Source organism: Equus przewalskii, chromosome 9, assembly GCF_037783145.1.
Source record: "Equus przewalskii isolate Varuska chromosome 9, EquPr2, whole genome shotgun sequence".
Lineage (NCBI taxonomy): Eukaryota > Metazoa > Chordata > Mammalia > Perissodactyla > Equidae > Equus > Equus przewalskii.
The window spans coordinates 40,401,412-40,428,609 of NC_091839.1; the positions used below are offsets into that span (position 1 = coordinate 40,401,412).

Below are 27,198 nucleotides of genomic sequence, written 5' to 3' on the forward strand. Positions count from 1 at the left end.
TTATGTTCTTCTTGATAATCTAGAATTTTTATTTGATTCCAGGTAACTTAGGACAATAGACATGATGGGATGTTTGCTTTTTGAATAAATAACAATTTAATTACATCATTGAAATAAAATATAGTGTGGGCTTAATACATCGTAAATATCACAGAAGTCCTACTTTGCTATAGTAATTCAATGACTGAAGCTACAGTGAATAACAACCTTACTAGTACTTGTGTACAAAGTATTATACAGATTACTAACAAAGATAGTGCAGCGGTTGCAAGGATGTTACCAGCTCAACAAACATCTAACAATACAATATTTTGCTAAGAGGAAAAGTAATAATGTTAGATTTACAGACAATAAAGAGCTATGTTTTCCACTTGAAACGTCGGAAACAAGAATCCAGATAATCTGGTATCTTGATTCATATTATCACAAGAAAAGTTTTCCTTTCATGGGGACTCTGATCCCCAGCAGGCCTGGTACACCAAGTTTATGTGAAGATAACTTTCAGGATGCCACAGCAATGTGAAGAAACTCTCCTATCTGATAATTACTGATTTGTAGGCCACCGCTTAAATATCTGACTTTTTTAAAACCTATTTACATACATTCAGCCCAAATCAGTAGATAAAATGTTTTGTCTATGTTACAATAGGCATTGTTAACATTTCATCAGAAGGCCAGTGCAAAACAATTGTTAATAGCCATTGCCCAGCATTTAGGAGATTTTAAGATATCATACAAATATACAGTTAGATTGTGAGAAATCTAATTTTGCGCATGATATTGGTGGTCTCTTTCACAGACATGGAATGGCAGAAATTAATCAACAAGACAGTAACTAGAATGCTAGTCATCCAGGGCCTAATTCTCATCTCATCTCATGGTTGGGCCTATTTCCGCAGCATGGGTTTAAGGTGGACAGAATTCCTTGACACCTAATGCCAGATAAACCAGACTCGAAGTGATGGGGAGGACTGGGAATGATCTCAAATGTAGGCATAAGTCTGCAGCTTCTCCCAGGTCCATGCTTCTCTGACATATATTTCACATACGATGGAAAATTAGAGGTTCTTGGAGACAGCCCTCTTTGTCTAAACGAAACTTGGTCTAGGATGAAAGATTCATCAATACTCTGAAGAAATTGAGCAGGTTGGGAATTTGGCCCTTTCTGAAGACATATGTGATGGCGAAAAGCATGGTCAGGACAAACAGGTTACCCTCAGAGGAAAGTAGATAACTCTGAAGTTGGACCTTATAAAACTTACTGAAATCTAAATATATTTAAATTAATGGGTCTAGTAAGTGGACTAATTAATGAATGATACTAATGATTCTAATGAGTATATTCATTGGGGAGAACATTTGAGTCACTTGGGTTAGGAAATGATATTAAAAGCGTCAAAGTGAATCAAAGTAATTTAAGTGTTTTAAAATGAAGTGGTATAATACATCAATGATGATACTTCACAGATATTTCTTAAAATATCAATAAGCACCAAGTTAGTGCTGTCAGCCCCATTGTCCCTTAATTTATTATATTTGATTTAGATCTTGAAAGCACAATACACTATAAAATCTACATTGCATACACACAAATACAGTTTCAAAAACGAACCCTGGAATTTTTCTACCAATAACAGGAATTTCATCCTCACCAGCTTTTCACAGCTGTAAGAAGAGAGCTGGTACTGCCAGACGAGTTTTGAGACGTGGACTAGTACTCAGAATGATGCAGGACAAAAGAGGGACAATTCTTAAATGGAAGCTAGACGCTGTTGAGTTTTCCCATAATCTTTTCTCTTTCTAAAGAGATCTTATGAATCCTCTAGCACCCTGAGTCCCCATCTGCATATCACAGAGAGGTACAGTAAGGGAACCAGCAGGCAGATTCCAGCTGCAGAGACAGACAATTAAAAGTATTCCAGCTTGGTCCACAGGCCACACTCAGCCTTAGACCATATGCTGCAAGAAAAGACTCTGCCCATTAGGCTTCTCAGGTATGTAGATAGCTAGAAATCACCAGAGAAACGCCCGCGCTCCACTTCACTTCACGGTCCTAGGCCCGCAGGTCCTGCAAGTGCCATGCTTTATCTGGATAAGGAGTAGGTTGTTTGTAAGTAAAATTTGTCAGCGTTGAGTTTCCTGGGAAAGTCCCTAATTCTGAGCCCCTGTGGCACCACTGAGGAGTATGAGACTGGGGTGTAGGAAGAAAGCAAGCCGGGCTCATCTTTGCACGTTAGCACATCTTGCAAACCAGGAGAGGAGAGGTCTATTCCTGACCTGAACCTCCCCAGACAAAGCAGGTGCTGGACTGTCACCGGTGACATGTGGGCAAAACACAGAAGCAGCCCTGTGTCATCCAGGCCTCACTCACGAGTGTGTTGGCTCCTCACTGCCCTTTTCTGTCTCGCCCACGGCCGGGTGGCCCTCCTTAGCCACAAGGCCAGACCTGTTGGTCCTACTTCAGCAAGTGGTGTACACTGCTGCTTAAACTGGGATCACACTGCCTACACACGTGATCAAAAGATGTTACCATTGGGGGTCTTTTAGAACCACTTCCCCTATAATGACTCAAATCGCCGCGGACTTGATCCATACTGGTGCTCAGAAAACAAACGCTCTCATTTCCCGACATTAACACTGTAAATACAGACTTTCACTTGAATGTTTGTCATTGATTATTCCTTGCTAAACACTGGTCTCAGGGAATGCCTCAAAGTCGGTTTAGGAATACATGACCCAATCTCTTAAGAGGGAAGGTTCTGAATGTTTACGGTCAATATTTTTATCAACAGAATTTCTGGAAGAAGTCAATTTTAGAAACTGAATTCAATTGCTCGAGTGCAGCGAGTGGTACAGTTCATACTTGGTCACAGTTTTCTCACTTTATGACATTACTGTAACAGTTACAGGATAGAAACACACACATACACACATTTATATTCACACTCACACACAGTATAATTTTACTGATCCAGACAACACTTCTCAATTAAGAAAAAATGAAGACTGTTGCTTGGCCACCCAGGCATGAAATCTACTTGAACCTGGAATACAAGAATGCAATACTCTTCAAGTAAACAGCAATTGCACAGTGATAATAATATACATTAAGATTGACACATGCTGTCTTAAGAGATCCAGTAATAGCTAAATACTAAAGAAAGTCAGAGATATCAGCCAAAAAAGTCAATATGCCTTCTCTCTTCAGATCGGATTGTAATCCATCACTCAACAGAACAGCTATCATCCAGAAGATAATAAATGTCCTTGTATGAAAATGCAGCGCTAACAAATTTTTGTGTCAATGAATTCTCAATACTTTGGAGAGTCTTCAAATTCTTCTTGTTGTATTAACAGAAAAATAAACCTTTATGATTATTTCAGTGTCAAATTTAAATAGAGATAGTTGAAAAAATATTAAGGTTTCTAAAGTTATATCATGGGCAATAATTTTTTAAAAAGTGGTCTCATTGGCATATATCCACTGCTTGTGTTCCATTATTCTCATAAAAGTCTACCCTTCAGTTTTGCTGAACTAGACAAATATAAATAACACATAGTAAACACTGATACACATCTTACAGGACACAACACATTTTACAAAATTGTTCTACTTTCGTACTATAACTGTTGTAAAAATGGACATCTCTGATACTTACGGACAAACACATTTCACATTATAATGAAAGTTGTGGTTACAAAGGCAATACACATTTGATGGCATTTTTCTATGGGTACTTAGACTTCAAATTGTATAGCCAAAGGTTTCTCTCCTATTTCATTGAGACTTTGAAGAACGTTCCAGTCACTTAAGCAATAGGCTTTCTTCACAGTAAACCCCTGGAGAACCGAGTTTGAGTACCTACACTATTGAAACGTTAAAGAACTGACAACTGATCATGGTGATAATCACCTTTTCACCAAGCATGGTAAACTTAAAAAAATATAACCGATGAGACGACAGACTCTTCTAGATTTTGAGCTTAAAAAAAAAAAAGTGAATTTCTTTTCTTGTGCTGCCAGGGAGGCGTCAGGCTCACAGAGCCTCAGCAGACGTGTCTGTGGACACAGACATGGTCACCTTGGCAATCTTGACCGTGCTCTTGATGCAGCTCTCCGCAGCCCTGTGCATGCTGGCTGTGTTGTTGGCGTGTTTGTGGAGGCAGTCAGAGTCCCCCATGCTGTTATCGAGCGGCTGCGCAGTGCCTTCACATGAGGGGAACATACTCCGGAAAGCATGTCTCAGGTCCTTGCTCCTCAGGGCATAGATGATGGGGTTCACGGTGGAATTCAGCAGGCAGAGCATGCTGCAGAATGCAAACACCGTCTTAATGAGCTTGTTCATCTTCCCAAAGACATCATACACCATGATCGCAAGCAGAGGGCCCCAGCAGATAATTAAAACCACAAGGATCAGGACCAGGGTCTTGGCCAGCCTAATGTCCATGCGGGCTTGGTCGGGCCGCGTCACCTGGACCTTGCCATCCTCTGATGTGTGGATGATGATGCTCTTCTGGGTGCCACGCTGAATCATGCGGACTGCGTGGCTGTGAGCCTTCCAGAGAATGTACATGTACGCATACACGATAAACAGCAGCAGCACGCTGGTGACCCCAATCCAGAACATCAGGTAGGTTTCATCAATGAGTGGGAAAATGTCTGAGCAAATGGATTGCAGTTTCTTGCAGTTCCAGCCCAGGAGAGGCAGCACAGCAATCACAATTGCGATGGTCCACATCAGGCAAAATGCCACGACGGCCTTAGGCCTGGTGACGATCCTCTTATAGGCCAGGGGTCTGTGAATAGATATGTACCTGTCGATGGCTGTGAGGAACAGGCTGCCTACTGAGGCAGTAAAGGAGGCTGTGACCCCGCCCAGTTTGAACAGAAACACATTGGGGCTATCTTTGCGGTGGAACACGTGGAAATCCACGAAGCTGTAGACAAAAATGACACTCCCCAGGAGGTCGGCCACCGCCAGGCTGCCGATGAAGTGGTAGGAAGGCCTGCAGCGGAGGCTGCGGGAGTGGAGGATGACGCAGAGCACCAACAGGTTCTCCAGGACTGTGAAGGTGCCCAGTGTGAGAGACAGCACGGCGATGGCCAGCTGCTGGCTGGGGTTCAGAATCATGAAGCACTCCATGTCCATGAAGTTCTCCCCACACTGAATGTTCTCCTCATTCTCCTTGTAGGACGAAAGGGACTTGTTGTAAAATTCGGTGATGTTCACCTGGTCTGCTGGCACCAACTGGGGGCTGTCTCCCGCAGTCATCTTCTCTTGGAAGGGACTTCCTCTAAAGGAAGTTAAAGGAAACTTCTGTGGGAAGTACCCTAATTTGGACGCCATGTCGCCTTTGATATCTTCGTACTGAATGTCATTTGAGCCCACATAGAGCAGGTCTGTGGTGATGGTGCGGAAGGTGGTGTCTGCAAGGCCATCTAGGATCGACTTCATAACCTCCGTCTTCGATTAGGCCAAACTCCAAACGACTGAGGAAGAGACCCGCAACAGGGAATCCTAATGGGAGGGAAAACAAACAAGCTGAATGGTGAGAAAACCAGGAGAGTATATACATAAAAAAAAAACTCTCCTGTAAACATCCCAAACATGTACCATCGTGTTATTTCATTCTCCACTCTGAACATAGGTAAAATCAGATTCAATCAACAAAATGAGTCAGGCACTTAGTTAGAGAAAAGCCACCCAAAGCTGGTGATGTATTTGGATACACTAGAAACATATGTTCCTTCTTTTAAGCTTTCTGCGCAGATTTAAGTCACTGTGTGACTATCACATACACACAGTGTCCTAACGCTGGTAGGAACAGGGGAGAGCAACAACGTGTCACACAATCTCTGCTCTTGAAGACTTTGATCACCTTGTCACACAAGTAAGACAACGTACAAGACAACCAAAGGACAAGACAGCGCAGAATCGGGCATGAGCTGCGTTAAGTGGAAAGGCGGAGGAAGAGACTGCCGGGAACCAGAAGAAGCGCCCGACGTCGGCGGAAGATCCGGGGTCTACTTCCGACTCCATCAGGCAAGTCTCCTCACCCAGGGGAGACGTTTGGACTGAGCCGAGGCTCAGAGGCACTTCTAAATTGTCTACACCAACGAAGAAAAATGTCATGAAGGGCCACCTTGCACTGAGGCTCCAGAGCAGACCAGGCTCTTTAACCCTGGGAAGGAGTGATGACGGACAGCGCTGCCTGACAGCGCCCCCCGCCGGCTGTGCAGCGACACAACACGCTGAAAACAGGAGACAGGCCTGAGCATCCGAGGCTTTACACGTGGACGGAAATAAGGACGACGGAGAGGAGGGGGCCAGATGTTAAGGGCTCTTCAATTCCAAGCTAAGCAATTTGGTTTTGTTTCGAAGAAAACAGGCAGAGAATTGATTTGACTGTTTATAAGTGTTTGTTCAAAATGTGACTATTATGCTCTTTCACTCATAAAAAATAGAAGTGCTGAATGATATCTATAATAATTAAAATAATCATAAAACCAATATTTTATTTACCAATTATCTTTTTGCTGTTCCTAAACATATCACACTATACTCGGGGGAAGAGAAGATAGTCATTATCCTGGAACAAGCTATAAAGTTCTGAGTCCTCCTGTGAAAATGCAGAGATTCTACCTGTCTGAATTAATAATTCATTTACTCATCCATTCAGCAAATTATGGGGCACCCATTATGTGCCAGGCGCTGCACTAGGCACTGGGAACACAAGAGCATCCAGAAAGAGTCCTTCTTCTGGTGGCAGAGCAGTGGATTACCCTGAGCCTGGCAAAATGGTGCCCAAGGCCATGAGCAGACACGCCAGCCCAGCGAACAAGCTGTCTTCCCCCGTCTGACTGTGGTGCTGCTGGCCGCTAGCAAGTTCTTCACTGCCTGGTTCTTCGTTTATAGGGTCACCTCCACCACGGACACTCAGATATCTACAAGGAGCTCTTCACCTCTTTGGTGGCCTTGCTCTTCACCGGCTTTGGAGTCCTCTTCTTGCTGCTCTGGGTCAGCATCGACATATGAGCTCCCAAGGGTTCCAAGCAGGGGCCGCACTGGATCCCTGCTTCTGTAAATTAATTTTTCACTATTGGTGGAAGTGTCCTACCTGCTGCTCACAATAAAGGCAGATGTGTGAGCAAATAAAAAATAGAAAGAGTCCCTGATCACATGAAGTACAGCGTAGCAGAGGAGACAGGCAGCTGACGCTGTAATTATGAGAAAGCATGATGACAGCTATGACTGAGGACATACAGGATGCTGTGGGAGCAGCCAGTCTAGGGGGTTGAAGGAGGCTTCCCCAAGGGAAAGATGCTTATGCCAAGAGTATGTAGGATTAGTGTGGGTGGAGACAGGACACGGAGGCAAAGAAAACAATTTAAAAGTAATACCTTAAGTGTCACGATGCGTTTTTGTTCTGTTTGTTAGTAATTTGGAACAGGCACAATGTGTTAAATGTGGCCCACCCTTCCACACTCTGCCACCCCTAAGTCCAGGCCACCATCACTGCTCACCAGAACTAGAGCACCGCCTCACAGTTTTCCTGCCTTTCTCTGGACCCAGCCCCTTTGATCACTTGCCAAACAGTGGCGGCAGTGGCCTCCATGAAAGACCTGAGTGTGTGACTCCCCCATTTCAACTTCTTTACCCCAAAGACCAAGTTCGAATTTGTGCAGGGGGTTTCCCCTTCAGGCCCATGCTCTGCAGCCTCACCACGTGCAGCTCTTCTCTTTTGCCCAGCTGAGCCCCTTTCGGATCTGACCCTCGCTCGCTTGTCCCAGAGTTCTCTACCTGCTGATCTCCCTGAGCAGAAAGCTCTCCACTTCCACCTCTACCCCTGCAGGAAGACGTCTGGTAACGGCTTCCCAGGGTGGTGGACCCTGGGCTCTCTCTCCAATCCTCCTCTCACCGCCCCTGGCCTTACCACTTGGGCTGGACCAGATGCAGCTCCACGAACCACCAAAACCCCAAATCCACTGCTCTTCCACTCAGTGCTTTTGCTCCCACTATTCCTAACGCTCTTCCACCCAGACCCCTTCCTCTCCCTCTGCATGGTCAACACTACCTCCTGTAACTCCCCTGCTCCCATGTGCAGATGAAGGGCCCTCTTTGGAGTTCCCAGAATATCCAAATAGAGTTCTATTGTGGCGCTTACTAAATTTTCTAATTTCTCTGTGTTTGGATCTGTTCTGCCCCTTCCTCCCACCCACTGGAGTGTAAGCTCTCTGAGGGAAGGACTTTATCTATCTTAGTATTTATTCATAGCATTTAGCATAATGCCTGACAAATGGAAGGGGGCCCTAAAAAAGTTGGTTGATTGAATATATGTATTTCAAAATAGAAAAAAAGGTCCTTTCCTATCCAAGGTGAGGGAGGGGTGCTCCTAATTATAATGGGAAATAAATAAGCATGAAACTTGAATCAAAATATCCAGCTTAAATAGCTGCCCAACCCATTTGCGCTAGAAAAATGCTCTGTATAGGTGAGGTTATTGACCTTTTTTCCCTTATTTTATTGAAGTCACATTGGTTTATAGCACTGTGTAAATTTCAGGTGTACATCATTATATTTCTGCTTCTGTCTAGACTGCATCGTGTTCACCACCCAGTCTGGTTTCCATCTGTCACCATACATAAGTGCTCCTTTACCCCTTTTGCCCTCCTCTCACCATGAAAGCTGCCTATGTAACGATTACCTACGCTAAATACTCATGGAATGAGCCAGATGACTTGGGCAACTTTGGCTGCAGAGAAGCAAACAAGAACACGGGCAATGTTTTGCAGGTGGTAATCAGACAGGTGTGACGGGTCTTTCAGGAGGGCTCCCTTAGCTCCTCCAGCCCCTCCCTGTAGCCCTCTCACATGATCAGTGTAGCCTGTAAGGACAATATGGAGGCACCACCAAGCCGAGGACCCCAAATCCTCCATGGGTAACTTCTGTCATCACTCAGGTAATTACACCTTCTTCCTTAGTCCAGGCTTTGAACGGGTTCTGCTCACCCTCACTGCACTGTCCTAGAACCAGGCACACGGGAGCTGGAACCACCTGACCACAGGCAGGAGTACTAGTGTACAGACCACACAGAGACACAGCACAGGGAGTCTGTTAATTTGAACGAAGTCAGGCAGCGTCCAGGGACATAGGGAGTTGTTGAGGATAGAAGTAAAGGATGCAGGAATAACAGTCCGAAGTCCAGCAGCCAACCTGGTTGCCTAGTGCTTCCTGGTTCTTTCACCTAAAATCTCTCCTGAGTCCCCAACCTCACCCTGGCTCCAACTGTTAACTCTCAAGTGTCCTTAGGTCCCTGTTTAGCTAACTGTCTATCATCTCCTTTCCCACATCGTCTTCTCTTCCAGAAAATGTCCTATGCACCCCACCATTGGGCTGTCTCCTGAGTCAACTTCGCTCTTTGCAAACTTACATTTGCTAAACAACCCCATTTACATTGGAAAGTTTTCCCATGATCAGAGGGGCACAGAAGATAGCCAGTTTGGGAGAACTGTTAATGGTCCTGGCACAGCCTCAAATCTAACTTTGGCCTCTCAACTCCCACCCAAACTTAAACACACAGCTTACTGGCCGGGAGAGGACTTGCTGCTCCTTGAATCACACTTGCACACCTTCCTCCTGTGCTCTTACCCCTCCCTCTGTCTGACATACTCATTTCCAAGCTCTCTGTTAGATTTCTCTTGCAAGGCCTAGTGCCAAAGTAACCTCCTTTTCTGAGTTCTCTTTGACCAGCCCTTCCCCCCAGGCAGAACTAATTCCCTCAGTTTATCTCTCTATTATAGGCTTCATCATATCATTTAATCCTGAATTTATGTATTTACTTCCGTAACTAGAATGTGGTTTCCAAGCACAGGAATGGCGTCTTTTTTTCTTACAGGATTCACCAGCCTGACAACAAGATAGCAGACGAGAGAGAGAAAGCTAGGCTCCCTCAGAAGTGTTCACGTGAACCTAACAGGTGGCAGTTGAATTTTATTAACTGATGCATTAAAACAGTGAGTTAATAATATCTGCCTTTTCTTAAAATTAGAGGAGAGAAAGGTAATTAATTCAACGATATTTGGCCTGAAAACCAAAGCTTGAGCTCAACATGTCCAAGCAGCTCTCGGGAGCTGGTCCAAGGCCTCCATCCCTAAGTCATCTTCTCTCAAGTAACTAACTCTCTCTTCACACTTCCCAATTAAAAAACCAATTTATTTGAAATTCTGATTATTTACATGCATATATCACATTCATACGATTCAAAATTCAAAAAGTGTAGAAGGATATGCAGCCAAGAGTCAATCTTTCTCATGCCGCTGTCCCAGCCAACCAGTGTTCCTCCTGAGGCAAGAAGCTCCTTGTTCCTCTTCCCAGAGATATTCCATGCATAATCAAGCATCTATGTGTTCATTCTGTCTTCACTTTCTTTTTAATGAACGCTAATGGACTGTACATACTGTTCTGCACCTTGCTCTTTCACTTAAAAGTATACGTGAACACAGTTCCACATTAGTCCACGAATCCTCCCTCCGTTTAGCAGCTGCCTTAAGGATCTGTTGATGAATGTGACCAGCCTCCTACGGATGCAGCTTTAGGTTACTCATCATCTCGGCTATTACAAATCATGCTGCAGTAAACTACCTTCCGTCATGTCGTCTTTCCCATTTCTTATGGTATTGTGAATAATCTTTCCAGTCCCCTGAGCTCAGACCTCAGACTTACCCTGGATGCTTCCTCCTTCTTGGCCTCTGTAACCAGGTGGACCACTAAGTCTTGCTGATTTTCCCTTTTTAAGCACTTACTGGGAGGTTATTATGTGTAGGTGGCAACCTGAGCCTCTTAGGTGTATCAAACTGTTTATGTTCAGAATAGCCCTATGAGGTGAGTGCTGTTATTATCTCCATTGTACAGATGAAAGGCACAGAGAGGGTAAGTAATTTGCCATTCGCCCAGCTAGCAGGTGGTGGAACCAGAATGAACCTATATATTCTCCTTCTAGAGCACTGCTATCCAATAAAAATGCAATGCCAGCCACATATGCAATTTCCAAGTTTCTGTATCTAGGTAAAAAGAAAAAGGTGAAAGAGAGAATTAATTTTAATAATATATTTTCTGTAACCCAATGTATCTAAAATATTATCATTTCAACATTTGGAACCAGCCACATTTCAAGTGCTTAACAGCCACATGTGGTGGTGGCTGCCATATTGGACAGCACGGGTCTGGAGCTGCTTTTAACCTTCGTGATACAAGATCCCTCTCACCAAAGACAGAGATGCTATTACACTACCTCCACTCGTTCCAGCCAGTCAGAGCACCAGTAATGGAGAGAACACTCAACCAGGAGTTAGCAGACCAAGATTAGTGTCAGACCTGTACATTGGCAAGTAGCTAAACTTTCTAAACCCCAGTATTTTATCCATAAAAAGGGGAGGAGAAGCAGGAGGTGGAGGAGGAGGAGGCCAAAATCAGAATTGTTTTCAAAATTAAATGGAAAAAACAAAAGCATTTAAAGCACTCGACATAGTGCCTAGCACAAAATCTGTCTTCAATATTATTATTATTGTTACTTAGTACTATGGCTCTTTGCCATATATTATTAATTATATTTCAAGATAATTCACTGCCTTAATCAGATCATAAGCTGTTTATTCAATTTTTCTTTTTGTCTCAGCACTTAAAGCACGAAGCAAATAGAAGATACACACGTAGGGGACGGAGGAAGAAACTTCATTGAACGTCTATTATATTCCAGGCATTTGAGAGACTCTATGTATATTCTATCACTAAATTGCCATCACAACTCTGTCAGCTGCTTCTTTATAATTCCCATTTCACAGACAAGGAAATGGAGGTCAGTAAACGTTAAATAAACTGTCCAGAAAATAAGGAGTTTGGAGCTGAACGCACGTCTCTCAGACTTCAGAGCTTCTGCTTTTGGACTTTCAGCACTGTTTTAAGGATTAACAGTAACTAGGATAAAGCCATTTTGCATCTTGTGTTATATTCAAGTCTTCTGGCTTCCTACAAACACAAATTAAGGTATTTTGTCAACAGTAATTGACTACCTCCTACCAGATCACTGTGTCCTATCCCAGCCCATCTAGGTAAATCTTCCCATGGACATGGCCTTAAGGATTAAAATCTTAGGGGCCAGCCTCATGGCTGAGTGTTAGTTTTGTGTGCTCCGCTTGGGCGGCCCAGGGTTTCGCCGGTTCGGATCCTGGGCGCAGACATGGCACTGCTCACCAGGCCATGGCGAGGCGGCGTCCCACATGCCACAACTAGAAGGACCCACAACTAAAATATACAACTAGGTACTGGGGGGATTTGGGGAGAAAAAGCAAAAAAAAAAAAAAAAAGGATTAAAATTTTAGTATCTGGAAGAGCTACAAAGCTTCTTCAGTGAAGTCAAAGGATCACAGGCCTTATTCCAGGAAAGCAAAACATGTGTGCCTGTGATTGACTCTTTATTAAGATCATCACATATGTGATCACAATTTCCCATTTTAATGTGACCAAGCACTTTCATTAAAACAAACTAGGTCGTTAAATCTGAACCAGGGTATGGTGTGGTTATGAGATATAGAGTAATTTCTGTCCAACAGAAGCCAACTTTTTTTTTTTTTTTTTAAAGATTTTATTTTTTCCTTTTTCTCCCCAAAGCCCCCCTGGTATGTAGTTGTATGTTCTTCGTTGTGGGTCCTTCTAGTTGTGGCATGTGGGACGCTGCCTCAGCGTGGCTTGATGAGCAGTGCCATGTCCGCACCCAGGACTCGAACCAACGAAACACTGGGCCGCCAGCAGCGGAGCGTGCGAACTTAACCACTCGGTCACAGGGCCGGCCCCCCAACAGAAGCCAACTTTAATGAAAGAATACAGTTAAAAATACACATGGATTTTGTGTGGCTCAAGGATCTTAGTCATGTCAAAATACCACTGTGCACAGGCTACTTTCACAGTTAATGGGATCATGGCAGGAAAACTGTTCTCCACATTTCAGCGAGCCTTTCCTTTATTTCTACATTTGGATTATTACAGTAATTTCCACCTGATTGTTTTTTGCACTGAGAGTTTTCTTTGAGGATTCATTAGTAATATAGTTTAGGCTTTGAGGGGTGAAGCTGCCATTAATTTTGTTTGCTACTGGGAAAATCATAATTGGAAACTTTTAGCAACATGCACACATGCACCTATTAAAGAAGAAGTTTTTGTTATAGTTATAGTAAAAGAATGATTGGACGACATTTAAGGAGATTTTTCTAGAATTCTGCTTTTAAAAATGTAACCAACATATTCTCACAAAATTAACCTATAAATCACAATAACTTTATAAGCTTTATAACAATAAAACTATTTTAATGTGTTGGATCTATTATTTTTTAAAAACTTCAAGATTTTAGAATACCATCACCTGTTTTTTTGTCCGCCTCTCCATTTGCACACTTGCCTCTCCATCCACCACCCCCAAACTTACACATCGCCTGGCAGGCTGTGATATCATCAGAGAAATTTTATGGAAATGGCAACAGCATGGAGTTTTTTAAAAAGTCTACCCAGAGCCTGTATCTTTGTTTCTATAACCATTAAGGATATAAAACATCCATGTTCTCATTAGGGTGAGCATGGAGTAAGTCCTTAAAACAAGACTTCAAATAGAATCTTTTCTGTATCAGTATAATTTAATAGCAGGTTATTTTAGTCTTCATTGCCCTACTGAAGACCTTCTTTGTTTTAGAGAGACATTTTAATAATTTAGAGATTTATCACTGTTGTATCTGGAGTCAAAAGGCTTGCAGTCTTGGCCTGTGCAGCATCTCTGGGGGAACAGAGAGTAGGCAATATTTGCTTCCTGCAGGATGTCACGTCCAGGAAGGCAGAAAACCCTTTAAAAGCATCAAAAGGACTGATGCTCCCGATATAGTTACAGACTGTATCAGCCCGTTGGCTCCTTCTCTAATATTCTAAGCTTATAAATGCTTTAAGGAGACAATACCGAGCTCACAGTTTCTATTGATGAGTCCAGGATATCAAATGCAAGAATTCCAGGCCATTGCTTACCCTTGTTGTCTTCTGTACTCTCTCCCTTGGTTCTGTGTTGTTCTGCTTGGCTAGCCTTGTAAAAGAGCCCTGTGAAGGGTTCAAGAGAATGAGGGTGCCAGTGGATATATTTGTTCGTTATTTTCCATTTATTTCTGGGAACGAGTCTGGTTTCTACTAATCTGATCAAGAAAAATAACTTGCTTCTCTAAATACTTCTCTAAAGTTAGTAGGGAAAATTTTAGTTGACTCTTATAATAGCATTAGTCTAAGTCATGTCCTCAATATACATGGCAGGTCTCATGGGCCAACATCATAACTTGATGAATAATATTTCTGCTACAGTTGAATGGGCAATTGAGTCTTTTCTAACTCTTACCTAACTGTTAGAGTTTTGGAATTATTAGTCTGGTAACCTTTTGTATCATCTTCTATAGCAAAGAGAAATAAAGGATTGACTTAATTATCCTGATAATTCAGGCAAAAATACATAATTCTTTTTCCTTGTATTAATGTCGGCTCCTCTTCCCATACATAAACGAAAATTCCATTACGCTGGTAATGCTCAGTTGGTTCTCAAAGCTTTAGCTTTCCATATATTTTGTAACGTAGAATAGAACTTATTAAATGTACTATTTTCTCTGGACTATTCTTACTAGCAATATCAGTGAGTGTTGGATTTTTCATAAAAATATATCAACTAATATTAACTAAACAAATATTAAGACATCTATAAGGCTATATTTCTGTTCATATTTAACCTGAAGTATGCCTAGTTATTTAACATTTTAAGGCTTGTTAAAACTTAAAGAATTTCAGGGCTCAAGAAATGATGCCTTTAAATGCTATCAGATTAGCACTCACCATCAGGCAGTGATGCCAAAGAAAAGCATATCACAGAGGCAAATTAAGGCTACAAATGAAATGATTTGCTTTTATAACTAATTCCATTTATCATTTAATTTTGCTCTGTTGTTTCCTACTAAGAAGTAACTTTTCTTTTTCCCTTTATTTTTTTAGAGAGATACTTTTTCTACATAATCTGTAAAGAAAGTAATGGAGCATAACTGAAGCAGCTTTGCCTTGAAACAGAGCTGCCAACTTTTCAATTCAACAGAAGCCTGGCCCATATCTAAAATACTCCATAAAATTGTCTTTATCTTGCATATGAGGTTTGGTCATTAAAAGCCAAAAGCAATATATTATTCTGGTCCATAACATACGTAGAACCCAGTAGACAGATTATCTTTATAGTTCACTACCAACGACAGCAGCAGTTAAAGTGTGCCACATGTTGCCCAATGGTGCCGCTTACTTTTCAGTTTCTTCATTCATTCTGCAATGAAGGGGATTTTCTCTTTGAATCCATGAGCATACAAATTAAGTCCAACCAGAAACCAAGTCTTGTTTCTCCAGGTTCAAATCTCAGAGCAATGGGGTGATTTCGGTTATTAAATACATAATAGAGAAAATTCCAATTCCCAAATATTTTCAATAAGAAACATTTGAAAGTTTATGTGCCGGGCATCATGCTAAGCATATATATTATTTTTGTTTAATATTTCCATGAATTAGGTGCCATTACAATCCCTATTCTACAGGAGAAAACTGAGTGTAGAGAGGTAAACCCTTCACTCAAGGTCTCCACCTAGAGGACACAGAGCCAGAACATCAACCCAGGTCAACATAACTGAAGTCTTGCTCTTAACTTTGAGGTCTGGGAGCCATTTAATAAGACACTCGCCTTTCCATCTCTAAGGGAGGGGGAAGAATTGATTTTGGGAAAAGAAGGTAATAAATAGTACATGATAATTTTACACAGTGAACAGCTAAAATTTGAAAGAATGATCTGTTGGCAGCAGAAAGGTTGCCCATAGCACTTGCAAATCATCCTTGCCCCATGGTCTTCAGGGACAAAGTATGACAATTAACTATAAACTATAAATCCCAACCCTGGATTAGCACCTTATTTGCCGTGACTATTGGCTCATAATAAATAAAATCTAACCTGTCTTTCCCTCTATTTTTTAAAATTAGGTGGATTTTTTTTCTTCATTAGTCAATAGTGAGGATTGCGGACAGTAATGAGTTTCCACAATACCAGCAAGGAATGGAGAGGGCACCCTCTTTCAGTCTGAATGAGACATGATGGTTATTAGTAAACAAAAGCTTGAAACATTCATTCCCCATATGGAGAAATTCAAACTCACTTGAAATCACTCAATTTCCCACATGAGCAGTGTGGTTTTCTTAGACCCAGAGGGAACAAGACTCTCTGTGGCCAGTTCCTAAGATCTTGCTAGAATCAAGGCAGAAGAAATTCTGTAAACCTTAGCAAGGCTCCAACAAGAAAGTACTTGTGACAGACTCGCAGTGCCCGAAGGACACAAAGCCGTGTTACTACAGCAATGAGGCTGGTGGATATAAAGTGATAGGCCCTTCCATACTTCATGTAACACATTTTTATTGGGTGTGTACTCTGTGCCTAGCACTACAGACAATATAGACATTATCCATGTGTCACACCTGTGTAACGGATATGGGTCAAGGATACAAGGGAAATGATTCTCTATTTTACCCCACCCCATCAAGTAAAGTCCCCCTATCTGTTCTTCCCCTCCCACTGGTGACAGACCGGAACAGGGTACGCAAACATGTAACAGACATATGATATATCAGTACCGGGTTGTGTAAACCCCCTTCCTACACATGCTTTCAGGTTTTCTCCCATGAGAGATGATGGTACTGCTGAGTCATTCTGTAGCAGCCTTTCTTGTGTCTAAACCCCTCAGATCACAAACACCTTGGGAGTAGGGCCCCATCTTATCTGGCCTTCCATGTCCTCTGCCTGGTACTGTGCCTGGCACAGGGTAGGGACTCAATACCTGTTTACTAAATCAATGTTCGTGTGCATCGGCAACATCGCAGATCTATCTTAGCAGAATGGCTTTTAACTGGGGATAGCTTTCCTTGGCATAAAGTCAGTTGATCGTTAGGGAATTAAACCTGAGTCTTGGTCTCATACAAACATCCATCTGAGAAAAACTGCCCAAATGTAAACGTTACATGAAAGACATCAACAATTATTTACCCCAGGATCTTTACTCAGTAGCAAACAGAAGTGACTCTGATGACAAATGGAGGTTATGGGCAAACATCAGGTATTTACCTTTCATCCCCATCCTTGTTTAGCCTGGGTGTGTATTATGAAGTTCAACGTTTACCCATATAACAATGACATATAAAGAGATCTTTGCAACATGCACAACCCCGAATGAATCCTAATTATATGCTGTTTATAGACTTTCAAAGACAATATATGAAATTATGATCATAATGGACTTTTCTTCCCTCACATGCATATTATTATGCATTGATCTTTCCCAAATGGGTTTCTCCATATGCAAGTGTGTTTTCAATACACACTTGTAAAAGAAGTTATGTGAAAATTCAACCACTAGATGGAGTGGCCTTTTTTTTTTATAAGCCCTCAGGAATCAATTAGTTACTCTATTCAGTGGACACAGTTCTTGCCTTGGTTGAGCAACTTCTCCTGCTACAACATTTTATGCATTTTACAACTGAATTAATTAAAACATAAATAAGAAAATATGTTACGGAGGGTTAAAATGGATTATCACCACTGCTTACAAAAACGAAATTTCTAATTGCTTTTCTGGGGCAAAAGGGCATTGAGAAAACTTAATATATTGATAAAAATTAATTGTGAATATTTGGAATTCTGCCTCAAGAAAGTAATTAAGAATGAGTAAAGGAAAGTAGTTCTACTAAAAACAAATGATATGTTTATGCCAAGAGATGCTAAAAGTAAGATGAGAATGTCTCAGGAGCCCAAAATCAATTCTAATAACAAACTCAACTCATTTCTATTTTATGATACATTTGGCTTTCCAATTTTCAAATGTGAAATCACCAACATGGTCATAACTTTGTGATAAAAAAGAATAGAAAATTATTTTCTATTATTACAGGGCTAAAATGGAATATTCCACAAGAGAAGTGAATTTTTGTTCAAATACTCATACAAATCAAGGATACAGTAGCTTTCTAAATAATTCAATTTCCTTCCTATCATTTTCTCACTGGAATAATTTAAAATAAGTTTTTATTATTGTGTAACTTCAAGGTTCCCTTCAAACACAATTTTGAAAACCAGGTACTTATGTATCTCTTACTTGAAATGTTAAAAAATTTTCAGTGTGTACTAATAATGTAAGACATAAATAGAAAAATATGCCTTCAAGATGCAAATAAATACATACAAACAGAACTGGAAGAGCTAAGTTTCAGTAAAGAGGCTAAATATGCTTTGGAGATGTAGTTATGATTAAGAAGTAAGCATGCAAATTGGATGCAAGTATAGAATGTTTATGCCACTGAAACCATGAGGTAGTTCTATTGTACTCATTCAAGGTCAAACCCTTCCAAGGGTGTGTGTCATGCAATTATGTGATTTTTGAACACAGCTGAGGAACTGAAAATACTCAGAAAAAGTGACGTGAAGATAAAGAATTAGGAAATAAGATAGGTGAGAATGGGCTGGAAATTCCAGTGTGCATCTTAAAGAAGACTCTGAGAAATCACATAGTGGTATGTAAGTGCATGCAGAGTTATTTTATACATCATTGGTTCTCAAAGGGTGGTCTCCCAACCAGCAGCTTCAGCATCACCTGGGAACTTACGAGAAATGCAAATTCTCAGGTTCCACCTCAGACCTACAGAATCAGAAACTCTAGGGTTGGGGCGCATCTGTGTTTTAACAAGGCCTCCAGGAGATTCTGATACACTCTAAAGCTAAAGAAACACTGTTCAAAATTATGGAGACCTATGAAAAAGACTAAATGAGGGAGGAAAATAGAATTAAGCTTTAAGAAGAGTTAAGGTTAGATAGCAAGAAAGAATATTCTATGAGAATAGGTTTTTAGATCAACGAAATGAATTGCCAAGGGGGCCTGCTCGTGATAAAGTCGTTGCCCACAGAAGATTTAAAACCAAGGTATTCCTATTTGATTGGAATAGAAGATGTAGTCTAGCTTGAACATAAGCAGGAGTGGGGAACTTCTCAAGGTTTTTCAGCATAGAATTCAGGGCTCCTCGGCATTTTTTCAAGAAACTTATTGTTATATATTTTGTCCGGCAAAAAAAAGTAGCTTCAAGATATATGTACATACCCAGTGTGCAGACATAAGCTAAGAGCTCCACACCATTTTCTCCTAATTCTATTTACAAAGTCCATGCCAAGTTTTATAGGCCTGCTAGCCATTTCTTTCAACACCATCGGGAGGGGACCCAGGATTGCTGAGCATAAAAGAATAGGAAAAAAGTAAAAGTAGTCAACATTCCAGCTTATTTTTTTTAAGATGGAAATGTTTCTGTTTCTGATTCTGTTCTCTTCCCCAAACCATAAAGTAATGTATCACAGGAGATGAACCCAGAAAACGACACACTAAAATGGAAATTTTGCAGTAGGTCCACATACTGCAGATCCATTGCAAATTATCCTACAGAATTATCCTGGTAATTATGCAATTTACACTGCTTATAGCTGGCAAGTATCTTTCACAAATACCTGAAAGTTATATATATATATGGAAATGTATCCCAAAGCACTTAAATCTATGACTCTGGGCAGACTGTTCCCTCTCTAATTATTTCATCAATAAAAAAGGATCATCGATTACTCATAATTAGTTTCCTTAGGCGATGACTAAAATCATTCCAAGATGTCCTCTTTTTTTTAATTTGTAAGAACTTAGATATAATTTTCAAAAGTAGTTGTACATTTTCCAAAGTCAAATTCCCCCCTATGCAAAGATACGGAATTCTTTGGACACTCTTTTGCTTACTTTGGTTATGTGTTAATTTGTTTAGCTTTCCTCTTCCTCTACATGCATACTGCTTCCTCACCACAACTTATACAAAAGCTAGAGAAAACATTTACAAATTCTGGTAGCAATGCATTAAAATGAGTTGAGAATCTGGTCCATTTAACAAGCTACACTGGAATAAACCAAAATACACAGATCATAGTGGCATTAAATTAAGTCTCTCTTATAAAGAAGAAGTCAGGTTGACTTATTTTTAAATATAGTTGAGTAAAAAGCAAACGAGAGTGACAAAGGCATATCACTTCTGATATTGGTTCCCTTGCTATGTTAAAAACAGCTTTTTTAGCCTCTTGACCAACAGAAATCAATGTTATAAGATTTCCTAGTACAAATGCCCATATGTGAAAGTAGAAATTCATTTTTAAAAAAGCAAACTGGAATTTAGCACCATTTAAATGTAAAACTCCTTATAACTTAATTGAATTTACAGAACTCATATTGATCCCAATTTTCTTCTCTAAATATATGATCTACAAGAACAGATGAAGAAATGATGAAAGAGGGGAATCTTCCCATTTCAACATAAATTTTGAAAAACATTATTTCCTCAGTATATTTTATTTTAATTATATTTAAATATACTACCGACATACACAGTTTGTGAAAGCATTTGCCAGTATATTCAACTACCACAACAGATTGCCTGGCACATCTTTGAAAAATGCCTCTGCTTTTCTTTAAAAAGCAATAGCATGGAATTTGCTAGTAGGAATAAAAAAATAGATATTACACTGTCAAATTTAGGAAACTATACTGCACTTTATCTCCTGAAGTTAAAAAAATTTTTAAATGCTCTTCAGAGTTGATAACGGTGGTAAGGAACCCAGTCACAGATGTCAAATTTCAATGAATGCCAACTCTAAACAATTAAGAACCTAAATTAGAGTGGAAAAACAAGACCTTAGATAACAAAATCTTATACTCTTAGGGAAAAATGGTTTGCCATCCGTGTTAGGAGAAAAGGGAACTTAAATTCCTTGTTGCATTCAAAAAATGCAAAATCTACTTTAGGAATCTTCTTCAAAAGTACAGAGCCTAATGCAATAGCACAATGGATTAAAAAAAGAGTTGGCTAAAAAATATCCATTTCTATCTAACCAGTCTCAACTCACATATTCAAAAACATAAGAAAACAAACCAAACATACAAAGCAAAACTCTGAAAGCTTTCCTAAAGTGCAGGTGTGAACATTTCTCCAGCTGGGGCTAAAACAGAATTCATAGTATTCCAAAACAACTGCTACGACTCTGCCAGGCCCATTTGCTCAGGTTTGGTGAGTAAACAATTCTTCCCTCAAAAACCCATCCAAACACAACTATGAAGCTCGAGAATTCCACGCTCACTAGGTTATGAAATTAACCTTGCCAAATGAAACTTTCAAATTAGAGGCATCCCCAAATTATTCATTTATAATCTATATGGAAAATACTTCAAATATATGGAAAATTTCCATGAAAACTAGATCAAGAATATATTTGCAATCGAAACTGTCCTAGGATAACTACTATAATGCAATGCACTTTATTTTCCATGAGGCACCCTGTTCAGTGAAGAAATACGACCCAGGAAAGCTTTTAGTAAATATTTTATGTTAAGAACTAGAGGTAATCACACTGATTACTTTATGTAATGGCTTTGACCTATTATTACTGATATGTCATCAGCATACCTATTATCCATGCAGGCCTGTTTGAGACAGAAGTTCATCTAACATCAAACACTTGAGCAGTGGCAAGAGAGGCATTGGAAAACCGCTAAACACAACCCCCCCGCTCTCCCCTCTCACAAATTTCCTATACTTTTAACTTACTTGTGATAGCATTAACATGTGCGTTATATATAACAAATAGAAGTAGGTAATATGCATTTTGTGATATAGTAATAACTTTGTATATTTTCTTCCAACTTTCCTTCAACTTTCTTTCCCAAAATAATAAACAATTAGCAAGATTGGTGAGAACTGTGTTAAACCTATCAATAAGTGCGTATGATAAAACTACACTCAAATGTGGTTATGCCCATTCTGGCACCTTTGCAAGATTCTTAGAACACATGGGACTGGAAGGAATTTCCACTATACTGGAAAAGAAGAACGGCCTTGTTCTGCTTCAAGGTGGATACTCCTTCTACCTTGAGTCTTCAGTGTCCATCTGCATAGCTGCCCTGAATTCGGACATTTCCCCAAATTTGGAGTATTTACTTAAAATCTGGATTATATGTTCAAATATATAGATGTCTTAATTTTTACTTCGGTCATGAAATACATCTATGAAAAGTTTGTTCATACATATGTATAAATGTGTGTTTACACATGGTTATCTAAAATTATGCAGCATATAATTTGATATTACATATATTTTGGATGATATATTTATTGTTTCTTTTAGTCCAGAAAGTATCTGAAAGAAATCTGAGTTGATCTATGTTCTAGTTAATCCAATCTAATCTAAGAATATACAGATAAGTGAATTAAACAGTTATCGGAACATTAAATAGCAATTCAGTGGCCAAGTGTTGAATCTCCCAACCCCCAAAAACAGCATTCAGGCAGTTATATTATCAAGTTAATATTATTATGAGAACAGGACTCAGAAAGAGCTGGAGATCCACGGCGGGAAAATAAGAAGTTAAAATTTCGCCAATACAAGGTACATCAATTGGTTTTGATTTCCTCCTATTCTTTAACTTGTCTGCCAATCTTCAGTCCAGAAAAGAAATATCAGCAGAGCTGTGGTCCCTCAAAATGTAGATAATGCAACATATAAACCTGGCCCCAGCACAGTTTTTCAAACAATGTTGAGTCCAGGTTGTTTCAGAGTCAAAAGCAGAATTATAAATAATTTAAACCCAAAGGCTGCTTTCATTCTAACTAATTTGTCAGTTCAATTAGAAAGTGATGAATACAAAAATAGAAGAGACAGACTTACACTGGTGGAGACACGGCATCCTTTTTTGCAGGAATGAAAGCTCTCATCTGTGTTCTTCATGCAACTGAGCTAACATAATTACCCCAAGAATAACAGGCAGCAACCTAGAGGACAGGCTCCATCTTACTAACCAAATTCAAGACGCTATAACCAAATCTTGTTTTACTCATCAAGTGTCGTTAGGTACTTCCAAATTCAATTTATTACTCTTTTTGCAGCATTCCTGGAGAGCTAATTATGGGAAATAATCCCTTTCCTTATTAGGCCAACTGTTTGCTGGGAAGAAACATTTGGTAAGCGTGGTGAACTATAAACTGCGATTATAAATTCCATTTCATAACAGTTTATTCTTCTAAAGCAAAGTATTCCATTCTAACTCCAAATACTAATATGCAAGACAACCAAGGAGCCTGTCTAAATTTCCGGGTGGTTAATGTTAATTCTGAGTCAAAGCAAAGAAGAATGTCATACGATTGCTTTGAAAGAGTTTTTCAGGCTTTGCCTTAGTAATTAATAAGCTGACACTGCATACTAAAGACTTATCAACACAATCAATGGGGCTGCTTCCTCCTTGAGAAAATAGGTAAACCGATTCAAGGAGTTTTCTTTTGGAAAAGACTGTAACATGCCACAAACATAGTGGTTCTTCTGGAGAATTTCATTCCCAGGAGTTTCATCTTGGTAACATTTAACAATTTCACTATTTTAACATTTTGAAATGCCAAAAAGAACACACTGCTCCTGCAGCTAGGCTTATTAGAGAAGAACAACCTTACAGGCGAGACAGCGAGGCACACAGTCCACTGGGAAAAGGATAACAGAAAAAGACAGAAAACAGTGGATAACAAACAAAGCCCAGGACCACTCCAACGTGAGATCGGATTTCCACCAGAATGTCAAACTTTACACACCAAATGAATTACTATCACTTATGGTTTAGTTAGAGGACGAAGCATCACATTCTTTTTAAATGCATGTATACTGATGCTATCTATTAAAATCAGGGGGCATGGATATCTAATTTGCCTGCCTAACTAGTATGCAAGCAGAGTAATTTTATTTTTGAAAGGTCAGAACTCGGCATTTCCCCCTGTGGCATTATTTTACCCCCACGGAGACTTAGGAACACAATGAGACCTCTCCCCATCAGACACTTGATACATACCTCAGCCAAGACTGCTCCCCGCCTGGAGTGGGAGACATCTTTGGAACAAAAAGAGTCCGTTTACAGTAAGTTCTCTTGAGAACCTAAAATGAATTAGTTTTTAAAAACCATGTCCATCATCAAGTCTCTCGCCCAACTGTGGCAACCGCTATTGCACCCACAATTAACTGTCTGTGGTATGCAACACTTAACATTCCGGAGATGCATGGATTCTGTTCATGTATGGATATAATCAAAAAATAATCTGTCTCGCTTAAGAAACTATAGAGGGCCTTTTATTTTGATAAACTTGCTCTTAACTGAGTTAGAGAGTGGGGGAGGGGAAGGAGTACCAGGAAAAAAGGGACAGAGAAAAAATCAATCAGTGTATCTTCCCTTGCAAACTGTCAGTAAGGTGGGATTAGAAAAGCAACACTTTAAATCAGATAAAGTCCTAGGGGAACCTTAAAGGTTGGTTGCTCTGAGCTTCTCAATATTCTGCAAAATAGATTAATGGCAGTGGTCACTCCACTGATACCCAATGTTCACCGAGTTTCTGCTAAGAAATTGCATTTCTCCCATTGTTCAAAAAATGTTAACTTGGTAATAAAAATAAGGAGAACTTATAGGACCCACAGAGATATCTTTCAACACCTTTAAAACCAGTAAATGTGTTTTAATCTCTTATTGGATTAAATGCCCAAGGATGCTTAATATACCAAGAAAACAACAAAGGCAAGAATAGCACTTATGTGAAGAAAAATAAAAAAGATGGGGGACAAAATGATTAATAGGTTACTAATTTTTTCTTCTCATCTGTTCAATTTAAAACTAAAATTAGAAACATGCATGTTGCTTTTAAACTTTCAAAGGACCAAATGACAGTTTCTCACGTCTATCACAGCAAACATATTTGCATTCAGGCCGTGATCCATTTATGGCTGTGAGCCTTAGCAAGAGATGTCTTTTAAAAACACAGCAACTTTATTCACCCAATGGCTAGTTCTGAGTTAAATGGTTCCATCAACATTCAAATCCAGATACTAGTTAAATGCACATTGATTATTCCTCGAAAAAGAGTGGTTTCTGTAGCTATACTTTTTTATGTCAAAAGTTTATTTGACATACATTTCTTTATATGACATTTATATTTTACTTGCGACAGTTTCTAGGTTTGCTGCAGAGATCGATGTATTTCTCTGGGAAGACTTCGTTACTGATATGGTTTATAGACATTAAGCACCAGCTCAAGCATCTGTTTTTCAAACATGCACAATTACACATTTTCCGCAAACACACAATCAGTGCATACAGAGAGCCAGGTGCACACACATTCAATAACTAGTAAATGGTAGAAATCTCCAGAAGTAGCACAGCCCACAGTTAACAGGCTGGGGCTATACAGCTAAGTAAACACCGACGCACGATTCGCTCACACGGAATAAGAACTCCACGAAGGACACTTGGGGACCACACCGGTCAGTACCCGAGGGGGCGGGAGGCGGAAAAGTATTTCCAAACGCAACTCTGCCAGGTCTTACCCTTCGCATCCCCCGGTCCTCGGGGAGAAGCTCCCTCGGCACCTCTCGCCCAGCGCAGGGGCTGCTTCTCCGCCAGAACGAAATGTCCCCCCTGACTCTACGGAGAGCTCTGCAGGGAGCCGAGGCGCCCCGCCCGGGCCAGGAGTAGGCACTGGCGCCGCGGGAGCCAAGGAGAGGCAGAGGCGGAAAAGAAGTGGAGAAGGAAGGGGTGGCCAGGGGAGTAACGAGGGGGAGGTGGCGCCGGCGCTGGGATGCAGGCGAGGCGGGGTGGGGTGAGCGGGGTGTGCCTCCGTCGGTCGGTCAATAAGTCAGTCGGTCCGCGCTCCCCGCGCGCCGGCGTCCCCTGTCTCCAGCGCCAGCCCGCGACAGCGACAGAGACTGGCGCCCCCTCCGCCCGCGAGCCTCGCCCCTTTCCCGGGCTCTTTACTGGGTCCTCCCGCTCGCCCCGCCTGGCCCGGCGTGGGGCCACCCGTCACCGCCAGCTCGGGCGCCTGTCGCCTGGCCCAGCGCGCGCGGTCCCTGCCTCTCCCTCCGCTCTCGCTCTGTCTCTGGCTCCCTCTCGCTCCAGTCCCATTTATGAAGCGCGGTCCCATCACGTGTTAATGAGCCTTTGTCCTGCCCTGGCAGCGGCGGCGGCACAGACCCCGCCGAGGGAACTGCGCGGGGAGGGACCCGTGCGCTGCGCAGCGCGGCGCCCGTGGCTCCAAACTTTGCTGGCGCGGGGGACATGCCGCGGCGCGGGCCCCGGGGCCAGAGGGGACCAGCCTCTCGGACCCACGTCACCTACTTCTCTTCCTCCTCCTCCGCCACCGCCGCCGCGGTCCTGGGGGCCCCCACTGCCATGACCTGGCTCTGCTCCCGGATACCCTCACACCCTGGCCTAGCCAAGAAGGGGTTCGTGCCTACGCCGCCCCGACCTCTGTGCCATTAATCACGCGCGCCCCGGCTGCGCGCACCGCCAACACCTTGCGCGGGGGTCACGTCTGGGGCAGCGGACTCAGCCGGAAGGGGAAGGGGAGCCGAAGGGGAGAGATCGAGGCGCTCCTGGCCCGGGGGTGCGGCCTCGGGCCCCACGGCCCCTACCCTAGGCCGCCCCCGCGGCGGGCAGCAGCATGGCAGGCCCGGGGGCGGGCGAAGCCTTGGGACCGCGCCGCGCAGCCCCAGAGCTGTTTGCTACCTGGCGGCGGCCCCGCGGCCACCTGTCCTCCGCCCTCGGGGCTCCGCCTGGCTCCCCGCTGGGCGCCTTCTCCCGCCCCCGCCGCCCCCGCCCGGCGCGGACCACTCGGGCGCGCCCCACCCGCCCGGCCCCGGCTGCAAACAGTTGGGTTCCGTAGGCGGCTGACTCTGAGCCTCCCCGCCCAGCGCGCCCCCTCCCCAGCCGCCTGGGGGCCCCGCTCCTCGCACCTTCTTGCTGGAGGAGGACGCCCCCCTCCAGGGCCGGGCGGGGGCCTCGCGGGGTTCGGGGGCAGCCGCCGCAGGCGCCTGGGGATCCGCGGTGCGCCCGGCGGCCGCGGCAGAAATTAGGGGACATGCTCGTTAATTGGTTCCACTATCAGCCGCCGTCTGCCTCCCGTGTGCACGGATCAAACCTTAATTGGTCTTTACATTTATCATGGTGAATTGCGAACCTACAAAC

General features: G+C 42.0%; 1 protein-coding gene and 1 pseudogene across 5 annotated transcripts; one reads left to right on the plus strand and one right to left on the minus strand.

Moving 5' to 3' along the window:
- On the minus strand, positions 1-27,198 carry CNR1 (cannabinoid receptor 1). Of its 5 annotated transcripts, XM_008517911.2 has the most exons (3): positions 25,563-26,112; positions 24,043-24,125; positions 1-5,518 (listed from the first exon to the last, which is right to left on the minus strand). In XM_008517911.2, exon 3 carries the CDS (start codon positions 5,453-5,455, stop codon positions 4,037-4,039), a length of 1,419 nt encoding a protein of 472 aa, XP_008516133.1. In that variant the 5' UTR covers positions 5,456-5,518; positions 24,043-24,125; positions 25,563-26,112; the 3' UTR covers positions 1-4,036. The 5 variants fall into 5 exon arrangements, with proteins under 5 accessions (XP_008516133.1, XP_070489694.1, XP_008516132.1 ...); XM_070633593.1 differs by lacking the exons at positions 24,043-24,125; positions 25,563-26,112 and adding an exon at positions 26,967-27,198; XM_008517910.2 differs by lacking the exon at positions 24,043-24,125 and having other exon boundaries at positions 25,563-26,788.
- LOC103549526 (dolichyl-diphosphooligosaccharide--protein glycosyltransferase subunit TMEM258 pseudogene) lies at positions 6,799-7,036 on the plus strand (annotated as a pseudogene).